The sequence below is a fragment of the Capronia epimyces genome (genome assembly GCF_000585565.1).
Source record: "Capronia epimyces CBS 606.96 chromosome Unknown aczIQ-supercont1.2, whole genome shotgun sequence".
NCBI lineage: Eukaryota > Fungi > Ascomycota > Eurotiomycetes > Chaetothyriales > Herpotrichiellaceae > Capronia > Capronia epimyces.
This window is the reverse complement of record NW_006912905.1, coordinates 1,572,483-1,589,678: the sequence shown is the minus strand read 5'-3', so window position 1 is coordinate 1,589,678 and position 17,196 is coordinate 1,572,483. Positions and strand designations below refer to the sequence as shown.

The 17,196-nt window shown below is 54.1% G+C and overlaps 3 protein-coding genes across 3 annotated transcripts; 2 read left to right on the top strand and 1 right to left on the bottom strand.

The window, feature by feature from the left end:
- Positions 1–6,689: 6,689 nt before the first annotated feature.
- Positions 6,690–9,192, top strand: A1O3_02389 (uncharacterized protein; the record flags this gene model as incomplete). The annotated part of the gene is made up of 4 exons (XM_007732530.1): positions 6,690–7,850; positions 7,900–7,932; positions 7,981–8,096; positions 8,160–9,192. The coding sequence occupies 4 exons, from the start codon at positions 6,690–6,692 to the stop codon at positions 9,190–9,192; spliced, it is 2,343 nt and encodes a 780-aa protein (XP_007730720.1).
- A 3,911-nt stretch (positions 9,193–13,103) lies between these two features.
- Positions 13,104–14,032, top strand: A1O3_02388 (3-oxoacyl-[acyl-carrier protein] reductase; the record flags this gene model as incomplete). The annotated part of the gene is made up of 3 exons (XM_007732529.1): positions 13,104–13,512; positions 13,579–13,926; positions 13,992–14,032. The coding sequence occupies 3 exons, from the start codon at positions 13,104–13,106 to the stop codon at positions 14,030–14,032; spliced, it is 798 nt and encodes a 265-aa protein (XP_007730719.1).
- A 1,028-nt stretch (positions 14,033–15,060) lies between these two features.
- On the bottom strand, positions 15,061–16,731 carry A1O3_02387 (GTP cyclohydrolase II; the record flags this gene model as incomplete). The annotated part of the gene is made up of 3 exons (XM_007732528.1): positions 15,061–15,203; positions 15,303–15,447; positions 15,550–16,731. 3 exons carry the CDS (start codon positions 16,729–16,731, stop codon positions 15,061–15,063), a joined length of 1,470 nt encoding a protein of 489 aa, XP_007730718.1.
- Between the last annotated feature and the right edge of the window lie 465 nt (positions 16,732–17,196).

Below are 17,196 nucleotides of genomic sequence, written 5' to 3'. Positions count from 1 at the left end.
TGAAAGCCTCTAGCCAGAGCATGTCGCCAACTCGCCGGCCATCACATCCGGCCTGCTTTTCGAGCTGAGGCGGAGATTGTGGTGAATGTCCGAGCCTTCCACCGTGTCTGCGGTCGATGTGCGAGTTGCGAGTTGCGAGTTGCGCTAGAGGTTGACATGCGAGATAAACTCTGGACAAGCACGGCCAAGGTCGACGTTGACGGCTTCTCCAGTCAAGACGTTGATTAGAGTTCAAGAGTAAGCGCCAGATCTAGCCCCCTCCATCGTAGACCTTTGCCGTAAGTCTAGAAGACAAGTGGGCTTCAACCAATCCTACGCCGCTCGTTTGGAAGTTACAGATTGCGTCTCCCTTGGGAAACAGTCTTCTGCTTTCACCGTCGTACTCGGCTGGGATTGGGAAGTGCTAGTGAATCGATCCGCTTGACATTAAATTGGGTCCAACTGCTATTGATTGTAAAGGTCACATGTACCCAGGCGAGTTTGGCTGGACCCGATCTGCAACACAGGTAGCTAGGCGGGCCGCAGTATGGCTCGCATCATCATCTCGGTGGGAACGCCATCTCCGGGTAAATGAACAGATCTCTTCACCCGAGACTGCATACCGATGGACCGGCTGACAGGAGCTACGTCTGGACGAGGGTTCAGAGATCAGATTTGTTGGCAAAGACTTGTTACCATAGGTGCCTGTGCAGTTCTGACCTTGCGCAATGTGGGGATGGTCGGCATTTCCGACCGTGTCGACAGGGATCTCCATATTGAGGACCATCTTGCGTTGATCAGGTTGAAAGGAAAGAAGACGTACATTGCCGGAGCGGCGCGAAATGCTATTGCGGAGAAACTCATCCCGGTCGGTGTCTAGACCGCGTCAAGACCGACCGTATGCAGCTCCGTGTGCATTGGCCGGGTAGTTAGCCTTGCCTGCTGTCAACAGGTTGGATTCGTGCAAGACGAGGTTGCTTGCCAGGCAGTTAACCCAGGGCGTCTGAGGAACACATGAAACCGATCCAATCGGGAGATCCAGAAACACGGCGTGCCCTGCTCGACCGACGGCTAAGCGAGCAATGAGGCGGCCGTGCCACTCACTGTTGGCGCTTGGCGCTGCCCTCGCTCTCCGCGAGAGCACCGCGGCATGATGAGAAAGGCGCAGCCGGGAAGCAACAGCCTGATCTAGGCAGGTCGATTTGCAACCAGGGACGTGATCTGAGACAGTTGCGAGATGATATTGGCCCGCCTGACTATCCTCAGGGTTTCCTTGTCCTCGCGAGCAGCGCCAACGAGGAGCTTTGTGAGAGGTGTTTAGCGAACGTGACAGCCTCTCGGCGGGTGGAAACGTGCTCTTGATTTATGATAGATGTCGTGCAATGCGGGGCTGTAATACTCTCGCGAGGGAGTCGGTACCCAATCGGAGGCACCGGTCGGCTCGATTGCTGGGTGCAGATGATTGCTATACGAACCAATATCAAGCACCACGGTGGTACTATTCAACCATCACAATGTCAGAGAAATAGGTTGGCCTATGGGTGCTGGAGCGTCATGTTGGAGTCTATCAATGCAACAGTCCAATGTGCAACGGTGGGATATGCTCGATCGGTCCGGTGGGAATGAAAAGCATGCCATAGTTGATAAGAGAGCTGTCATGTAATTCATGTTGTGTCTCCCCTTGGCAATCGTGTTTGTCACTATGTCGACGAGATTCTGCTGGGCCCCGCGAGATGATCGAACCGAACCGCCGCGGTCGGACCTTTAACACACCACCAGGTAACCAGTATTGCAGTATTGGGCCTGGTGGAGATCACCACCATATGAACACACGTGTGTTCTGGTCGTGCATGGTCAACCTGGGATGGCGTTGGGACCATGGGACGTGAGCCTTACAGTGTATTTGTCTCCATAGTTGTACAGGAGGGTGCACCAGGCCTGCCACATAGAGTCGCGTTGAAGGGTCCTAGTGTCCAAACCTATAGGCAAAGCAGAGACATTGCATGAGGCACCAGATATTGGGTGGCACGAAAGAATGCCATCAGACAGAGGCGAGCATTGGTGTCTCTGCGCTGATCCACGTTGGATGTGTGCCCATTGCCAGGAGCATGTCGCCGTTAGTGTTTGTGCTTGTGTCGGGCATGTATTACAGGTGCAGCGACCTGTTCGTGCAAAGAAACAGAGTCCAACCTGATTTGTGGTTCTCCTTTCGCTGAAGTACGACCGGAGCGGTGTTAAGGTTGGCGAGATTCTATCGTATATTGTCATCCGGCCTCACCGATTGGACTTCCCACCGGCGCCATGCCGAGTGAATCGCCTCAAAAGAAGAACGATCACCATGGGGCCTTCCTGCTGATATGCGCCGTAGATTCTAGCGCAAATGTGATGGAGTGACTGCGGTATCAGCGTTTTCTCGGGAGTTTATACGCAGGTAGATGAGATAGAGTTGAAGCGAAGGTCAGGCATGCTGACACCATCACCGGCAGAGTCAGGCTGAGCACTGGGCACTTGACCTTCTATGCAATGTTCCGGCCGACTCGTCTGGACCACCCTCAGAAGGTTCCGCTAACCTCTGACCTGCCGCCTTGCATTGTCAGACGCAGCTTCTCCAAAGGTTGTGAGATATGGACACTTCGATGGCTTGGCTTTGTCAGACCCCGGTCGAATACAGTTTTCGCTGACTGGGAAAATAAGGCGTTTGCTCTGTTGGTGGTTCCAATCGGGGAAAATGGCAATATCTGTCGGAAATCCTCTAAACAACGGGCTCCAGATACCACCAGGTGCTGTACACAATATAGATACTACGTGGACGACGTCAATTCGTTGAACAATGTCCGCCCGTTCGTCTCGCGAGGATCGATGTTACCATTAATCATGCCATTCGAGTGCCGCATGTTGATGACACCCATTTCCTCGAGAGAATCGCCAGGACGCTGTGCCAAGCCAGCATTGGCTTTGCCCAGCTGATTGTCGTTGATCCATTACTGGCACTGCGCTCAAACTCACGGTTTCTGCACTGGCTGGGGAGTTGGGGGAGGGTTTGAGTTTGGTGGCCCGTGCGGAATCCCAATCGTCTCTCTGGGGCTCAGGTGGCGGGGATCTGCACTTCAATAGGGTCGAACGAAGATCGCAGAAAAGACCCAACCAAGTTCAGAGACACGGGATCTGTCTGTCCGTTTTGGGGACCGTCCTCGCCTAATGACAGAAGGTCGAAGAGGGACAGCATCGAGAATGAGTTTAGCTAGAGGTTGGGTCTCCTCAAGACTGGTCAATCGTGCAAAGGACGCCGCGGCTGCCGAGCAGGAATGCGCCACTTACTCACGAGCCAGGCCAACGTTCTCTTCAACCAGAGTCATGCTAGGATAGTTTGACAGAACGAAAGGGTTGAGTTTGAAATGACAGCCGCTTCTCAAGAACGAGATGTACTGGTACGCCGCAAATACCATGAGCGCTCCCCATTTTACGCAACTGGGAGATGAGGCTGAAGGGGGGAGGGGGATCGACATCAAATCAGGCCGTCGCATCGGTAGATGGTTGTGCATGTCGCCTAGTCGGTGAGGTGACAACTCAGCGATTGTACGTACTGTCGCTCTTCGCAATGCCAGGTTTGGACATCCTTTGTCCAGATAGGGAGAGCGATTCTCCACATCCGGCCCGTAATTGTGTGATTGTAGATACGGGAAAGGGATGGGCTGGCAGCACAGGACGAGCTGCGCACCAACGAGGACATCCGGCGCAGCGGTCCATGGCTCTTGAAGTCCATCACCCGTCTTGCCTTGACTAAAGGCGTCTTGATAATGGCTGGCTGAGAGCGGTGACGATCTTTCCAGCTTAGCCTGATCGCAGCGGACCGTTTCTTGGTCAACAAGAGTACCGAATGAATGAGGTTGTGTGGTGGTGGATGGCCACCGGCGATGACGAATGGGGCAACAGATAGGCTCACACGCAAGCACATGTGCACAGATGTTCGCCCGATGGGTAGCAAGACTTTGTGTTATCTTGCTAGCGGACGGCTTGCAGGTGCGAGTTAACTGAAAGAATGCACGGCGCCGGCATAAGCCTGCTTTTCTCCCACAGTAGGTGCACGGCGTGGCTTGCAGCTTTCGCTTGTTTAGTTGCTCTGACCGCAGCAGCTTCTCTTCTCATGGGGTACATGGCTCAAGGGTCCATCGTTGGAGCAGCTGTCACCATCTGGTGCAGCCATCAACCAGGGACCAGGGTCGCTCGCAACCGAACAAGATTGATGAGGTGGCCAGTAGCGGCAAGGGTCAAGGTCAAGGGGGTCGGCAAAAGAGCGAGAACCTAAAAGGGTTCAAGGAGGAGCATGACAATCTTTGACTAGAGTAGGACTGCACTCAGAGTAAGACACGGAAACAAGGGCGTTACGAGGCGTTGACGTACAATCCAGGGCGATGCTTGACAACACTCCCGCCGAGTAGAGGAGAAGGACTGGGTAGGGACGGAGATAGATTAACAACGACAGAGATGCAGCCGATATCACTCGTCTAGATACGCAGCGTAATCAGATGCTACGAACGGAGGACGGAGTACTATCTATGTTTGGGACTTCCCAGCTGCACAGGGTTAGGCGAGGGCTCCATAGCCTGATTCCTTCCAGCAGTTGACCTGCACGCATTCTTTCTGAGTGTGATTGTTGGCCAGCAGTGCCTCCTTCTCCTTCTCTCAGCCCGTGTTTTGGAGGGGTGGTGAGGTCAGCCCGTTCAGGTGAGGCAATCGCAGGCCAGCTATTTCAAGGCACAACGCGCATCTCAAGGGCCATTGTTGCATAGCCGCCCCTCCATCCTGTATGACCCTTCGGTGCAAGGGTGCGGAAGGAATGATGATGATGATAAAGGCGAAAGGCACGAGCGTCAGACGCACCCAACGGCTTGGGTCTCAGCGTGTGAAGGCTGCACAGTGCCCAGTGTGCCCAGTGCTCACCCTCGCCAGGCCCATCAAGTCCAGGCTCGCCCGTGGAGGCTGTCAGGCACTACGTGGCCTTGCTATTCGCAGCTGTGCTTGCAGGGCGGGCAGGTTAACTGCATTCCCCGCGCCCCGATATGGCGCGCCCTTAGCCCTTGCTTGCTCACCGGCTTGGGTGTTCCCGGTTATCGTTGTGTTTTGTTGTTCAATAAAAGGGCTGGTGGCGGTGACGGTGACCGGGGGGCACTGGCTAAGGAGGCCGATCGACAATCATATCACGTTTTACCGTGTACTAGTATGGGGGGTACCGGGTAAGGAACCGGGAAGGGAGGTCTGTAGCTAAAGTACCGCGTAGGTATCTGTGTACCTATAATTATAGGCACTCAACTGCCGTCATCGCCTCAGGCCCACGCCCGCCCACATCTCGGCTGTCACAGCCCCCAGGCCGGAGCACCCTCATTTGTTCGCTGTACGAGAGAAAAGACGTGTGTTTTGACAGGACTCGTAACCGTAACATGGTGACTCAACCATTTTCATGACGGTTGACGATATTTGACTCTCGCTGACCTATCTCGGTCGTTTCCTGCGGCTGCAGCGAAGCCACTGCCAGAAACGACTACCTGGACTAACCCAAGTCGACCTGGGCCACTCCTGCCTGCATCATGTAAAAACTGTGGGTGCTGCTAGCCTGCTCCTCTTGTCTGGCCTCCCATGCAGGCTTGCATGCTCTCCATCCCATCGTCGTCGATCTTGTGAATCTTTTAGACGGCTGACCCTGACCCGTCTCTCACTTGGGCGCTCAGGCTCATGCTCGTCCTCATCCTTCTGCACCTGGGCTTCGTATATGCTCTTCTGCTCGCCTGTTACTCTCACTCCCGTTACGCTGCTATGTGCTGACCTGCCTTTCGTTGCGCCCTTTCGGTTGTCCACATTCGCTCCCAGTCTAGCCCATCGACATACATACCATCGTTCAGCCTCAACCTCCTTTAGATAATGCTAATTTGCACCCTATCTGGTCGCCTTCATACCGTCCCATCTCGATCAAGTCACGCTTCGCCAGGCTGCAGACTGCTCGTTCATCCTTGACATCAAGCGGAAGGGAAAGAGAAGGAACAGCGAATGCCTCGAGTCTGGCTTGACACTCGACTACATCCTACAAGGTCCCTCGTTGTTGTCCCAGGAGCATCTCCATGGACTCCCCTACCGAACGCATGCCAATTGCCTGCGTACACTGTGCGAAGGCGAAGGCCAAGTGTGACAAAAAGGTCAGTTGGTAATGCGTCAACATGGTCAAGCTTGTTTCTTTACACAAGTGCCCTCCTGTGAGCGGGCAGAAGAGAATGGGGGTCGAGGAGAGAATGAATATGCCGACCGTCTGCATGCATCCCACTCCCACGGACGCGACTGACTCTCCTTATACCTGTTGCTATACTGAATGCTACTAACTGCGAGGCTGTAGGTCCCATGCTCACGATGTGTGAGCAAGCAAATTGTGTGCCAGTCTCGAGCCACTCGAAGGTCTTCTCATAATCCTACTCGCCGTAATCCCCTCCCACGAGCGAACTCGGAGCGTGCTTTGCACTCGTCCGCCTCGTATCATGTATCTCACTTGTCCAATTTTTCCACTGCGACCCCCGGCGTCAATGGGCCACCACCTAGTGAGTCTGGAACGCTACCGCTCAACGGTGGTATCTAATCCTCGATCAGATAATATGAGCCCCAATACCATCCCGCCACACCGACTGAGTCTCCCTGATACTAGTCACCATATACCGATTGTGCCTGCAATGTTCAGCGCGGAGCTGGAGCCTCAGCTGCTGCGGAATGGCTTTACCCAGACGCCTCCGGATATGGGGATCCCAATTACACCCATGATACCCGCGATGCCCCAGCTGGAGAATTTCATCCAAATGCACGACACCCCCTACGATCACGACAGTGACAACCATTTCTTGGCCATGGGAAGTGGTCAACAAAGCATGATAGATTTCGACTCAACCAACCTCCTTGCCGACTTCATGAGCCCTCCCTCCGCCATGTTACACGATCCTAATGATCAGTTCATGTTGAGCGGGAAGATGAATATGCAGACTCCTAATCACATGCCTTTGCACCTGCACATGCATGAGGGATCGACCCCTCTCGGGCTCCGACTAGACCTGGAGAGCCCACACATTCACTTACAGTACAGGCCCCCTGCCGGGCTTTCTCCATCTATCTCCTCCACCACCAGTGGCTTGCAAGAGCCTGATGCTGTGCTGGCTGCCCATCATGCGTGGCCATTCTTCCAGTGCAATCGTGTTGAGAGGTATTCCTTTGCTCCGCCCAAAACTGCTGGCATCTATCTGGAAGGGCTCGCCCAGACCCTCCGGAATCAGGCAACTTGGACAGCCTGGACAGACCAGGTGGACGAGTCTTCGCTAGACATTTCAACCGAGCGGAAGATCGGCACCGAGCCCATAGTGGGGTGGTCGCGGGAGAAGCTGCTTGCCATAACCCAAGGCTTCCTCCACAAAGCATTGGAAATCCATAAGGCTGACCATGCAGTTCGTGAAGAGACTCCGTCAAGTCCCGATTCCAGTCGCGATGCATTCTTGATGCTCCCTCCCTCTGATGTCATGCAGTACTTCCTGAGAAGTTATGTGGTTCGCTATGAGCCTTACTATTCATCAATTCCGGCGGGCCGTCTTGACCCCAACGTCTTCATGCAATCACACAACAGCAAAGCTGCAAGTCTGCTTATCCTCCTCATGGTTGCATCGGGAGCATCATCGACGGCCACTGTTGAGGCGAGGTATGTCGCCAGTGGACTGACGGAAGCCTGCCGTATTTCACTCTTCGATATGATTGAAAAGGATGTCCTCCAGTCTCGAGAGGTTTTGGTGCTGCGATCGGCTCTCCTGTTTACCTGTCTCGCCGCCTGGTCCGGTGACAAATGGCACATGGATGTAAGTTTCCCCCCTTAGATGCAGCGACATCCACTAAACTGGTGCACAGATGGCCATGGGTCAGCGCGGCATGTACTTGGCTGTAAGTTCGTTTTAACTGAGCCAAAAGGTCGACACTAATATCCCTTAGATGTTGGATCATTCAGGCATGCTCAATGCCGCGGATTCGCGGATCGACGTCGACCAATGTAGAAATGAGCCAGACAGGGCGTGGGAGGATTGGAAAGAACATGAAGGCAAACATAGGTGAGTGATTGTGACAGGTTAGCTTGGGCAAGTTTTTGTGCTGACCCACGTTCGTAACTGCAGACTTACTCACTCTTGGGTTATCGTTGACCAAGAGATGAGTCTCTTCTCGGACACCACCCCTTTGTTGTCAGTAGTAAACCTTCATGCACCCATGCCTGACTCGGATGACCTCTGGCATGCCGAGTCTGCCACGGAATGGCTCGAGCTGTTCGGGAAGGTTCATGGCTCCACATATGAGAGTCATGCGTCAGTGCGAGACTTCTTCACCAGCTTTGTCGACGGCGAACTGGCTGGGAAGGAACTTTCGCCAACGCAGCTACGGCTGCTGCTTCACCCTCTGCAAGCCCAGGTGTGCCAGTTGCGTCAGTTCATTGCGTGTCTGCCCGACGGTGGCAGTCAGGGTAAGGCATCCCGGACTGTCTCCAGAGTAGCAACCAAGGCCAGGTTGGAGGAGATATCTTCTCTCCTGCAGCACTGGTATGCAATCAGCAAGCAAAGTTTCTCCGGCAATAAAGGGACATGTTGGACGACCTGCGCCAACCTCATCATGTACCACCTGATCTCTCTGAATGTAATCACCAGTTTCAAGGACATCGAGCAATTTGCCCGGCGCGAGGTGGCTCTGGGGTCTTTCCGATTTGCATCTTGGCTGCAGATGAGATGCATCGACCAGCCCGGGGAGGCCTACTTCCACTGTGGACAAATCCTTCGCCTGATCCGATCCATGCCACGTCCTGTTCGACCTCCTTGGTGGGCAGGTGCTGTTTATCGGGTCGCGTTGACGGGATGGGCAACCAGCATGGCCGGAGGAGCTGGGCGGTTCTCACCTAGTCATGCTCAAGTTGAGCCTGATCGACCGTTTGCCATTGATGATCTGACGCCTGAGAACGAGGCCATCAGTCGATACATGAAGTATCAAGAAGGGACGCCGATGCTGACCCGGCCGGATGGCTCCTTTGCACCTATGGATGTACCCCCGAACGTCCTTCAGCACTGTATTGAGCTCCTTGAGGACGACTCTTCGATGCGATTGACTGACGGCATCAAACGCAAGCTCCGGATGTTCATGGCCAGCTGGAAAGACAGCGCCTGATGGGCTGACCACGATGGTCTTTTCGCTTGACCGTTCGAATTGACGGGTGATGTAACCCACACACGACGATGAATCGATCCTCGAAGCCTGTCGCGGCCTTCCCGCATTGTGATGCAATCCGGCGTGATGTCACCGCCTTGTATATATGACATATCTCATGTTTTTGATGATGATGATGATGACGACGAGGGTATATGGGGGCGTTTCCAGGGGATAGACGAGTGCAAATCCAGGAGGATCCTAATGAGAATCGCAGTGGCATATTCAGCCAGGACAACGACGTCGAAGCTGCCATGGGAGGGGAGGTTGGCATGAGGGCCAGGAGTTTGGGCTGATTGACCGTCCGACATAATCTTACTCGTCGTTGAATAGCCAGGGGAAGGCAGCGCGGAGGAATCGGTATAATGCAATGTTTTGGACAGTGTGTATACCTGTGCTGGTGTCATCCAATTCCTTTACAACACGGCTGGTCCCAGTTGTCGGCCATTCAGACTTCTAGAAGAGAGGTCAGCAGCCCGAGGAGAAGACATGAGCTTTCTGGATGAAACAGTCCGAAGCCAGAGGGGCCGGGGCAGACTCTTTATGAAGGAAGCGATGCTACTCCATTTTCCCATGCCGGATGCGATTAGGGATAGTGCAGTTGAATGCGGCCGACGCATTATTGACAGGGGAAGGGGCTCGAGCTACAGTGCAAGGGCAAGGGCATGACGTCCGGGTTGCGCGCTGTTCAGTGGCTACTAGCTAGTGGTTAGTAGTAGGGATGGAGTAATTACTATTAGATGACAGCCTTGGGTCGGGTTAAAAGATTCGACGATGGAGATGGTCGGGTGGTCGGGTGTTGGTTGCTGCCGACGCCATGGAATTTGTCGAACTAGTCGAGGGCCTCTGGGCTCTACGACCTGGTATAACTAAGGGACTGATCACTGTAGTATTGAGACTAGGAGGGGCAGAGGAGAGAGTGGTATGACCTTTTGAAGATCATACGGAGACATGATAGCAGGGTGTCTCTACCAAGGGTCAACCTGCTCTGTACGAGATAGCCTGTATCCCGGATGTACCAGGGCCAGACTAAGATACCTAGGTATACGGAGTATGTGTACGGATGTGATGTACTATGTGCTATGTGCTGTGCGCTGTGTTATTATTACGGAGGACTACCTAATAATATTCAATTGGGACGGACGGAGTACGAGTACGAGTAGCAAGGACTGGTCGGCGGTTGCGAAAGCCTTGAGGCCTTGACCCTGTCTCAACCTGGATGACAGGGACGTCCCTAGTATGGCCCGCAGATGGAGAACGACGGCGAGCTAGAGCACAGTATCCGTACGAGTACCTGGCCTACCTAACCTATCCATATTGAGTGCGGATAACTCTGGAATCTATATCCGTACCTACGTATATGTACGGATACGGACACATGTCTCTGATCAGATTTGTACACATCCCTAAAGGTACCTACCGACATACGTAGTAGTAGTACTAATTACAGAGTACTCCGACTCTGTACATTAGCTACGATGAACCTGAACCCATGCCAACTGGCATGAGAATGACAGGGCCAGGGCCAGGGCCACCAACAGAGCGTGGTTTTCTGTGTAGCCAGCTGGCATGAGGATGGAAAAGAAACTACGGAATTTGATGGCGACGAAATCGATCAGGACCAACTGTTTGGTCGCCATCTCCGTCTCCGTCCGTTGTCACAGCATCTGTGAAGGCGAGGGAAGGGATCCTGTGGTCGGAGATGGATGCCAGGGGGGAATGTTTCTCTCAAGGGTGACCTTGCTTTGCACTCGACCAATAAGTGTACGGATACTCCGTAAATGGTGAGGCGCTTAGGTAACAGGCAGAGCGTGGGCTATCCGTAAGGGCATGGGAGCAGGCAGCCTTGTGTCGTTCGATAGCCTCGTCCGACAGAAAATCCAGAGTCCGGGGCACGTAATTGGAGAGAGAAGAAAGAGAAAAGCGTGGGAGACGACAGGGGTGTGAGGGTATGGCTGTAGTACTGTGTACCTTAGAGTATCTATATAGGTCAGGTACCTAGGTAGTTGTAGTAGTGCGGATAGTGACAACAAAGTGGCGGCGGTGAAGCAGGATTGCGACGTGCCTTGGGGACACCAACCAGGACTACATACATTATATCAGCAGAAGTCACGTGACAGAGGCCTTACTTGGCCTGCTTTTTGGCACTGCCATATGTCGGTCGAGTTGGGTGTATGGGTACGGAGTACGGAGTATGTGCATTGTGTAGGGACACGTGAGTAGGGATCCAGGGTGGAGGGACTCAACGAATTGCCTTCAGAGGGAAAATCAGTTCAACCTGTTGCTGGCTGAAGAAAGTTGAAAGGTGGCTGAGGGGCCTTATCGAGGACCTAAAAATAAATAAAAACACTCCGACCCACGGCAGGGTCCAGGGGCAACTTCTGCCTGAAAGGCCCCCGACTGCTAGCGCTCGGACTGGACTGTCTCGAAAAGGCATGGCGGGTAATCTTGTGACGGCACAGTACCCTCTACCTGGACCTAGTACCTGGGTACTAGTTCATGCCTAAGGGGGTACCTATGTCTAAGATATAGGCACCTAATAGGTGCGCCCTACCCAGGTGGCCTTCGCCTGGAGAATGTAGTGCCTAGGTATTGTAAGTCCCCATCTAAAGGGCTAAGGCTTAGGGGCCACCCTCAACCATAACCCTAACGTTGCGACGCAACAGTACATGTCCTGAAGAAATCGATCGAACCCGTCCGAGAAGACACTGTTTGAGATAACATAGCTGGTGTATGGTGAGAAGAGAAGACGGCAACTAGTCCGTATGAACCGTTGCAGAGGGACGAGCAAGACTACCTACATTAGTGTCCCACGGCAAAATGGGGTACAACTACTACCTAGTAGGACCCTGATCTAGGCGCTCGGCACCCAGAAGGAGATGGTATGGCGTTCACCGATCCGTCAAAGCCATAACACAACAGGGCTTGAGCATGGTGAGATACTGCTGTATACGAAGCACAATACCTCAAGGGCATCTGTTTTATCTTGTTTCGTCTCTGAACGACCTCGTTGATCACTGCCCGTAAGATACCCGGTACAGCACATACATGAACCGGCTGCTCTCTCGTCCCCTAGCGTTTGCTCATTTTTGGCTGGCCTGGAGCCTCTTCGGGCCCCTCAGTCGCGGTCTCAGTCTCCTTCTGCCCCGCAGCGCCTGGGCTCACCGCCGATTTGCAATCCCCCATCAAGTGTCGGTGAGGCTGTTAGCCAGACGGGGAGGCGAAAGAGAAGGAAAGGCAAAAGCACCCGACTTGCCGGCCCCAAGAGGCTAACGACGGGCGATGTGAGGTCGACGAGGCGGGTTGCGGTTGTTGTAGCTACCAACGCGGAGAAGAGGTGAGCGGGTATAGCAGTGGACGCACAGACGTGCTCTCCATCAGTCAGAATGATAATAATATCGCCTCCATAGCAGGTACTCGTAGTACTAGGTGGTAGTAGGTACGGATAGGTACCTAAAACACTGGTTAGCTGGTGGGAGACAAGCTGATCTGACCGCAGTCCGAGTCAGTTAGTGTCGGGCAGGGCGGCCCCTTCGCGGACACACTGCCACTGCCACTGCCACATACACACAAACACACGCACACACACAGCACACAACTTGGCCGCCCCGGAGGAAGGGCCTAAGGGCCGGACTCTTCTGCGCGCCTCCTTCCTCCTCCCCCTTTTTTCCTGCGACCGCTACTGCTGCTGTTATTATTATTCCTCCGTCGTCACACTTTGCTTTTGGCCTTCCATAAAGTCTCGCACTCATCAGCACCGTATTCTTCATTGTCCCATCATTCGTGTTGCTGATAGCGCTTCTCTCGTCTCACAACAGCCTGCTCTGGACTCATATCTCCTCCGTCACTAGATCTCTATCTCTACAGAAAACATGAGCTCGCCATCCACCATCCGCCTCGACGGCAAGGTCGCCCTCATCACCGGGGCTGGCCGTGGGCTCGGTGCTACCCTCGCCAAAATCCTTTCAGACCGTGGTGCTGCGGTCGTGATCAACTATGCCAGCTCGGCCAAGCCAGCTTTGGCCACGGTCGCCGAGATTGAGAAGGCGGGTGGCCGTGCGGTCGCCATCCAGGCCAATATCTCCAAGACCCCCGAGATCACCAAGCTCTTTGAGGAGGCTATCAAGGCCTTTGGCAAGCTCGACATTGTTATCAACAACGCCGGCATGGAAGCCTTTTCCAAACCCGAGGATGTCACCGAGGAGCTGTACGACCAGGTCTTCGGCCTCAACACCCGCGCTCAGTTCTTTGTCGGCCAACACGCGCTGAAATATCTCAGCGGTAAGTCACTATGGCCTCATTGCAGTTTCTGAGTGAGATTCGGTAGCTGACTCATCGGGACTGCAGAGGGAGGACGTATCATCTTCATGTCTTCCATTGCTGCTGGCCTGGGTGTCCCAAACCATGCTTTGTATGCTGGGTCCAAGTCCGCGGTCGAGGGGTTCGCGCGATCTTTCGCGGCCGACGGTGGTCCCAGGCGTATCACCGCCAACGCCATCGCCCCCGGTGGTATCAAGACCGACATGTTCGCCCAAAACGCATGGCATTACTCTCCTGGCGCCACCAAGGACACCCCTCTGGAGGTCATCGAGGCCGGCATTGCCAAGCTCATTCCCCTTGGCCGATGCGCGGTGCCCGACGACATTGCCAGAGTGGTTATCTTCTTGTGCCACCCAGACAGTGAATGGGTCAACGGTAAGTGCATCTGGGGTTTTCCGTGCCCCGCTAGCCAGTGTCTTTTGCTGATGATGATCTTGCAGGTCAAATCATCCGTCTCACCGGAGGCAGTGCCATCGCCTAAGTGCCTCTCCGCCGCCCACCATATTTACTATGACTGCACTCTTAGAGAGATATTTTGGCATCCAAAGGCCTCCTGCCGCGGAAAAAGTCTTTTTGGATTAGCAAGCCGGTCATGTGGAAAGCCTCTGACGCATGGAGGAGTGAGTTTCGGAGTATCGTCATGTATTTCCGGGCTCATTCGAGATAGATAAAGCCCAGGATCCGATCAATGAATAGATCTATCTCGAATTGGATTTCGTTGTGACCCCGTGACACGTGACACGTTCAACTCTCGCCGAAGCGACAAGCCCTATCCCGACGTGAATACGCAAGATGATGGCTCTTTTCTGAATGTAGATATTCTGGACTTCAGACATATCATCTGACTACCTCCATTTAGCCTGTCCAGGCTTTGATCCCACCTATGGGCAGGAGTAAGTACTGTTGATTAGGGCAGCGTCAAACCCCTCGTGAGGAGACTGATGGCACTCTTCTGAATTGTCACGGTTAGGCCACCACACAAGGCACATGACTTGATGGACCACGTGACCATGGAAGCTTGGCAACAGGCTGGCATGGCCTTGTTGCACACGTGACCTCGAGAGAGAGCCTTATGCTCGTTGCGCTCCTCGCAACTCTCCTTCTTACTCTCTCGTCTTAGTATTCATATCATAATAGCATGACAACTAGCGAGAGCCTGCGGTGTGCCGAAGGAGCGGATTTGAGACTCTGTCCGCTCCGGGGCTGGGCCTGGGCCTGGACTTTAGTCTACCGTGGCGAGCCTGAGGGGTGCTAAGAAGGCTTCTGTCGCCAACCTGGGCATCGAAGCCTGCCATGAGATCACAGCCCATTTTCACATGGTTACCTAGGTATGAACAACGGCACGCTCCTCCACGTGCGGCAATCCCCAGTGACAGCATCCTGTTTCTGACTATTTCTTTTCCGTCGAGTCCTCTATAGACTCGGGACATTGGTATAATTTCCCGACATGTTCGCACAAATACAAAGCTGGCTGAGGGGCTCCTGTGCGGGAATCCCGGGTTTGCACGCTTAATGTACCACATCCTCCCACCCTTGCCATCCCCTGCCACGAATCTCCTTCAAATCAGTTTCACTGTGCTGTTTCCCGGTCGTGAAATACCCAGCGTTGATTTTCGCATCAATCTCCACCCTTGAGTCTGCTGGAATTAGATCTGCAAAAGAAACATCCAGTCAGCTTCAACCAAGACAATGAAGAAAGGTCGTATGGGCGGAGGGGATTCAGGTGGGTAGAGAACGCGCCAAGTACGTACGATCCGGTATGGGAACACGTTCATATATCGGGATGCCCTGTTCCACGATGGCGTCGTGCTTCATGTTGGACATGGAAAGCATCCGGTCGATCTTTTTGATGCCGAGCCAGTGCAGGATATCTGGCATGAGAGCTTGAAATCGCATCTATGTTTGGTCAGTACCGGAACTGTCCTGCCGTTGATCCAAAGCCAAGTGAAGAATTAGGGGTTCGGTGGGGGACAATGCCAACGTCGAGATAACACTTACGTCTCTAACACCAGCGATGGCTTCCGTTCGTTGGAAGTACTTGTCGGCGGTATCGCCACTCCTCTTCCTTGAATTGTAGACCAGGTACTTGACGACTTCACCCAAAGCGCGACCTTCCTTTCTGAAATAGATGACGACGCCGGATCCTCCGGCCTGGGCCTCTTTCAAAGCTTCTTCGATGCCGAAAGTGAGGTAGGGACGACACGTGCAGATGTCGGACTGGAACACGTCCGATCCGTTGCACTCGTCGTGGATACGGAGAGCCAATTTGACATTGGGGTCGGATACGCACTCAGGCGGGCCGAAGATGTAAACCGTCAGGCCACCGACAGGCGGCAGGAAGACGCTCAAGTCGGTCCTCGTGATGAGCTCGGGGTAGCTGCCTCCGGTGTGCTCGAACAAGGCCCGCCGCAGCGTGGTCTCGTCCACGCCGAACCGGTCGGCGATCCCCGGCAGATACCAAACCGGATCGACGGCGACCTTGGTGACACGCACGTCTCCGGAGTCGTTCAGAACGATGTTGCCGTCCACTCGGAGGCTCTTCTGTCGCAGTGCGTCGGTGATCTCGGCCACGCGCATCGTGGCCCGCGTGATGGCCATCGAGGGGCGCACATCCACGCCGGCTTGGAGGTGGTGGCCGAAATGCTTGACTATATCGTGTCCGAACGGGTCCAAGGACACGATCTTCAGAGGATCCCCCCACGTCGGCTGGTAGGGAAAGTCAAACGTCGGCTGCGTGTTGGTCAGGTCCGGGCGAAAGTCTCGGGAGAGGTCGCCGGCCGCGACGGCGAGCGCGTTGTAGAAGCTGTAGCTGCCGCCGTGGGCCCCGATGGCGTTGCGACGCTTGAGAGTCTCGCGGTTCCGCGACACGACGATCGGCCCTCGCTCTTGAGGGTTGGCCGCGCCCCATTGCAGATGGATGGGATTGGCGACGTTCTGGCCCGGGTAGGTCGTCAGAATGACCCGGTCGTTGTACTTCTGCGACAGCACACTCGATGAGCTGACGCTGCTTGGAGTACTCGACCTGCGAGACTCGGTCGTCTCGCTCACCGCGGCTGTGGCCAGGATGGACATCCTCAACGGTGTCGTCGACGTCGCCGTCGACAGCGTCTTCACTATGTCGGCACTTGGTTCGGATCTGATTTCTGGTTTGGAATGCCACAACGGATCTCTCGCGTTCATCTTTTGAGAACGGCCGGCCGGCGTCCAGGGGCTGACTTATTAAAAGGCAGCAGTGTCACACAAAAGAGAGGGTCATGGATCATACCCAAGCCCGTAGCTCAATCAACTGGAGAAGATAAGATAGACTGGGACGGAGAATTTAGGCCTGTGGTAGAAGATATCGTTAGCCATGTCAACTACTCTATACAACAATGTAATCTGGGCTATCAGGCCCCATCGCGAACGAGGCAAGTGAAGTTTCACTGCAGTAACGGAGATAAAAACCTAATCGGCTATATCGAGATAAGCATCGTCTCGAGCACTGCTGTCGTAGAAGTCGAGATCTACTGACGATGTGGGTCTAGATAACACCGACTAGAGGAGGATCCCAATGATGGCGAATCAGTCTCTCTCAAGATAAACCCTGGCGTATCCCAGTGTCTTACTGCATGGAATCTCTGCGTTTAATGCGTCCCTCGATTACCG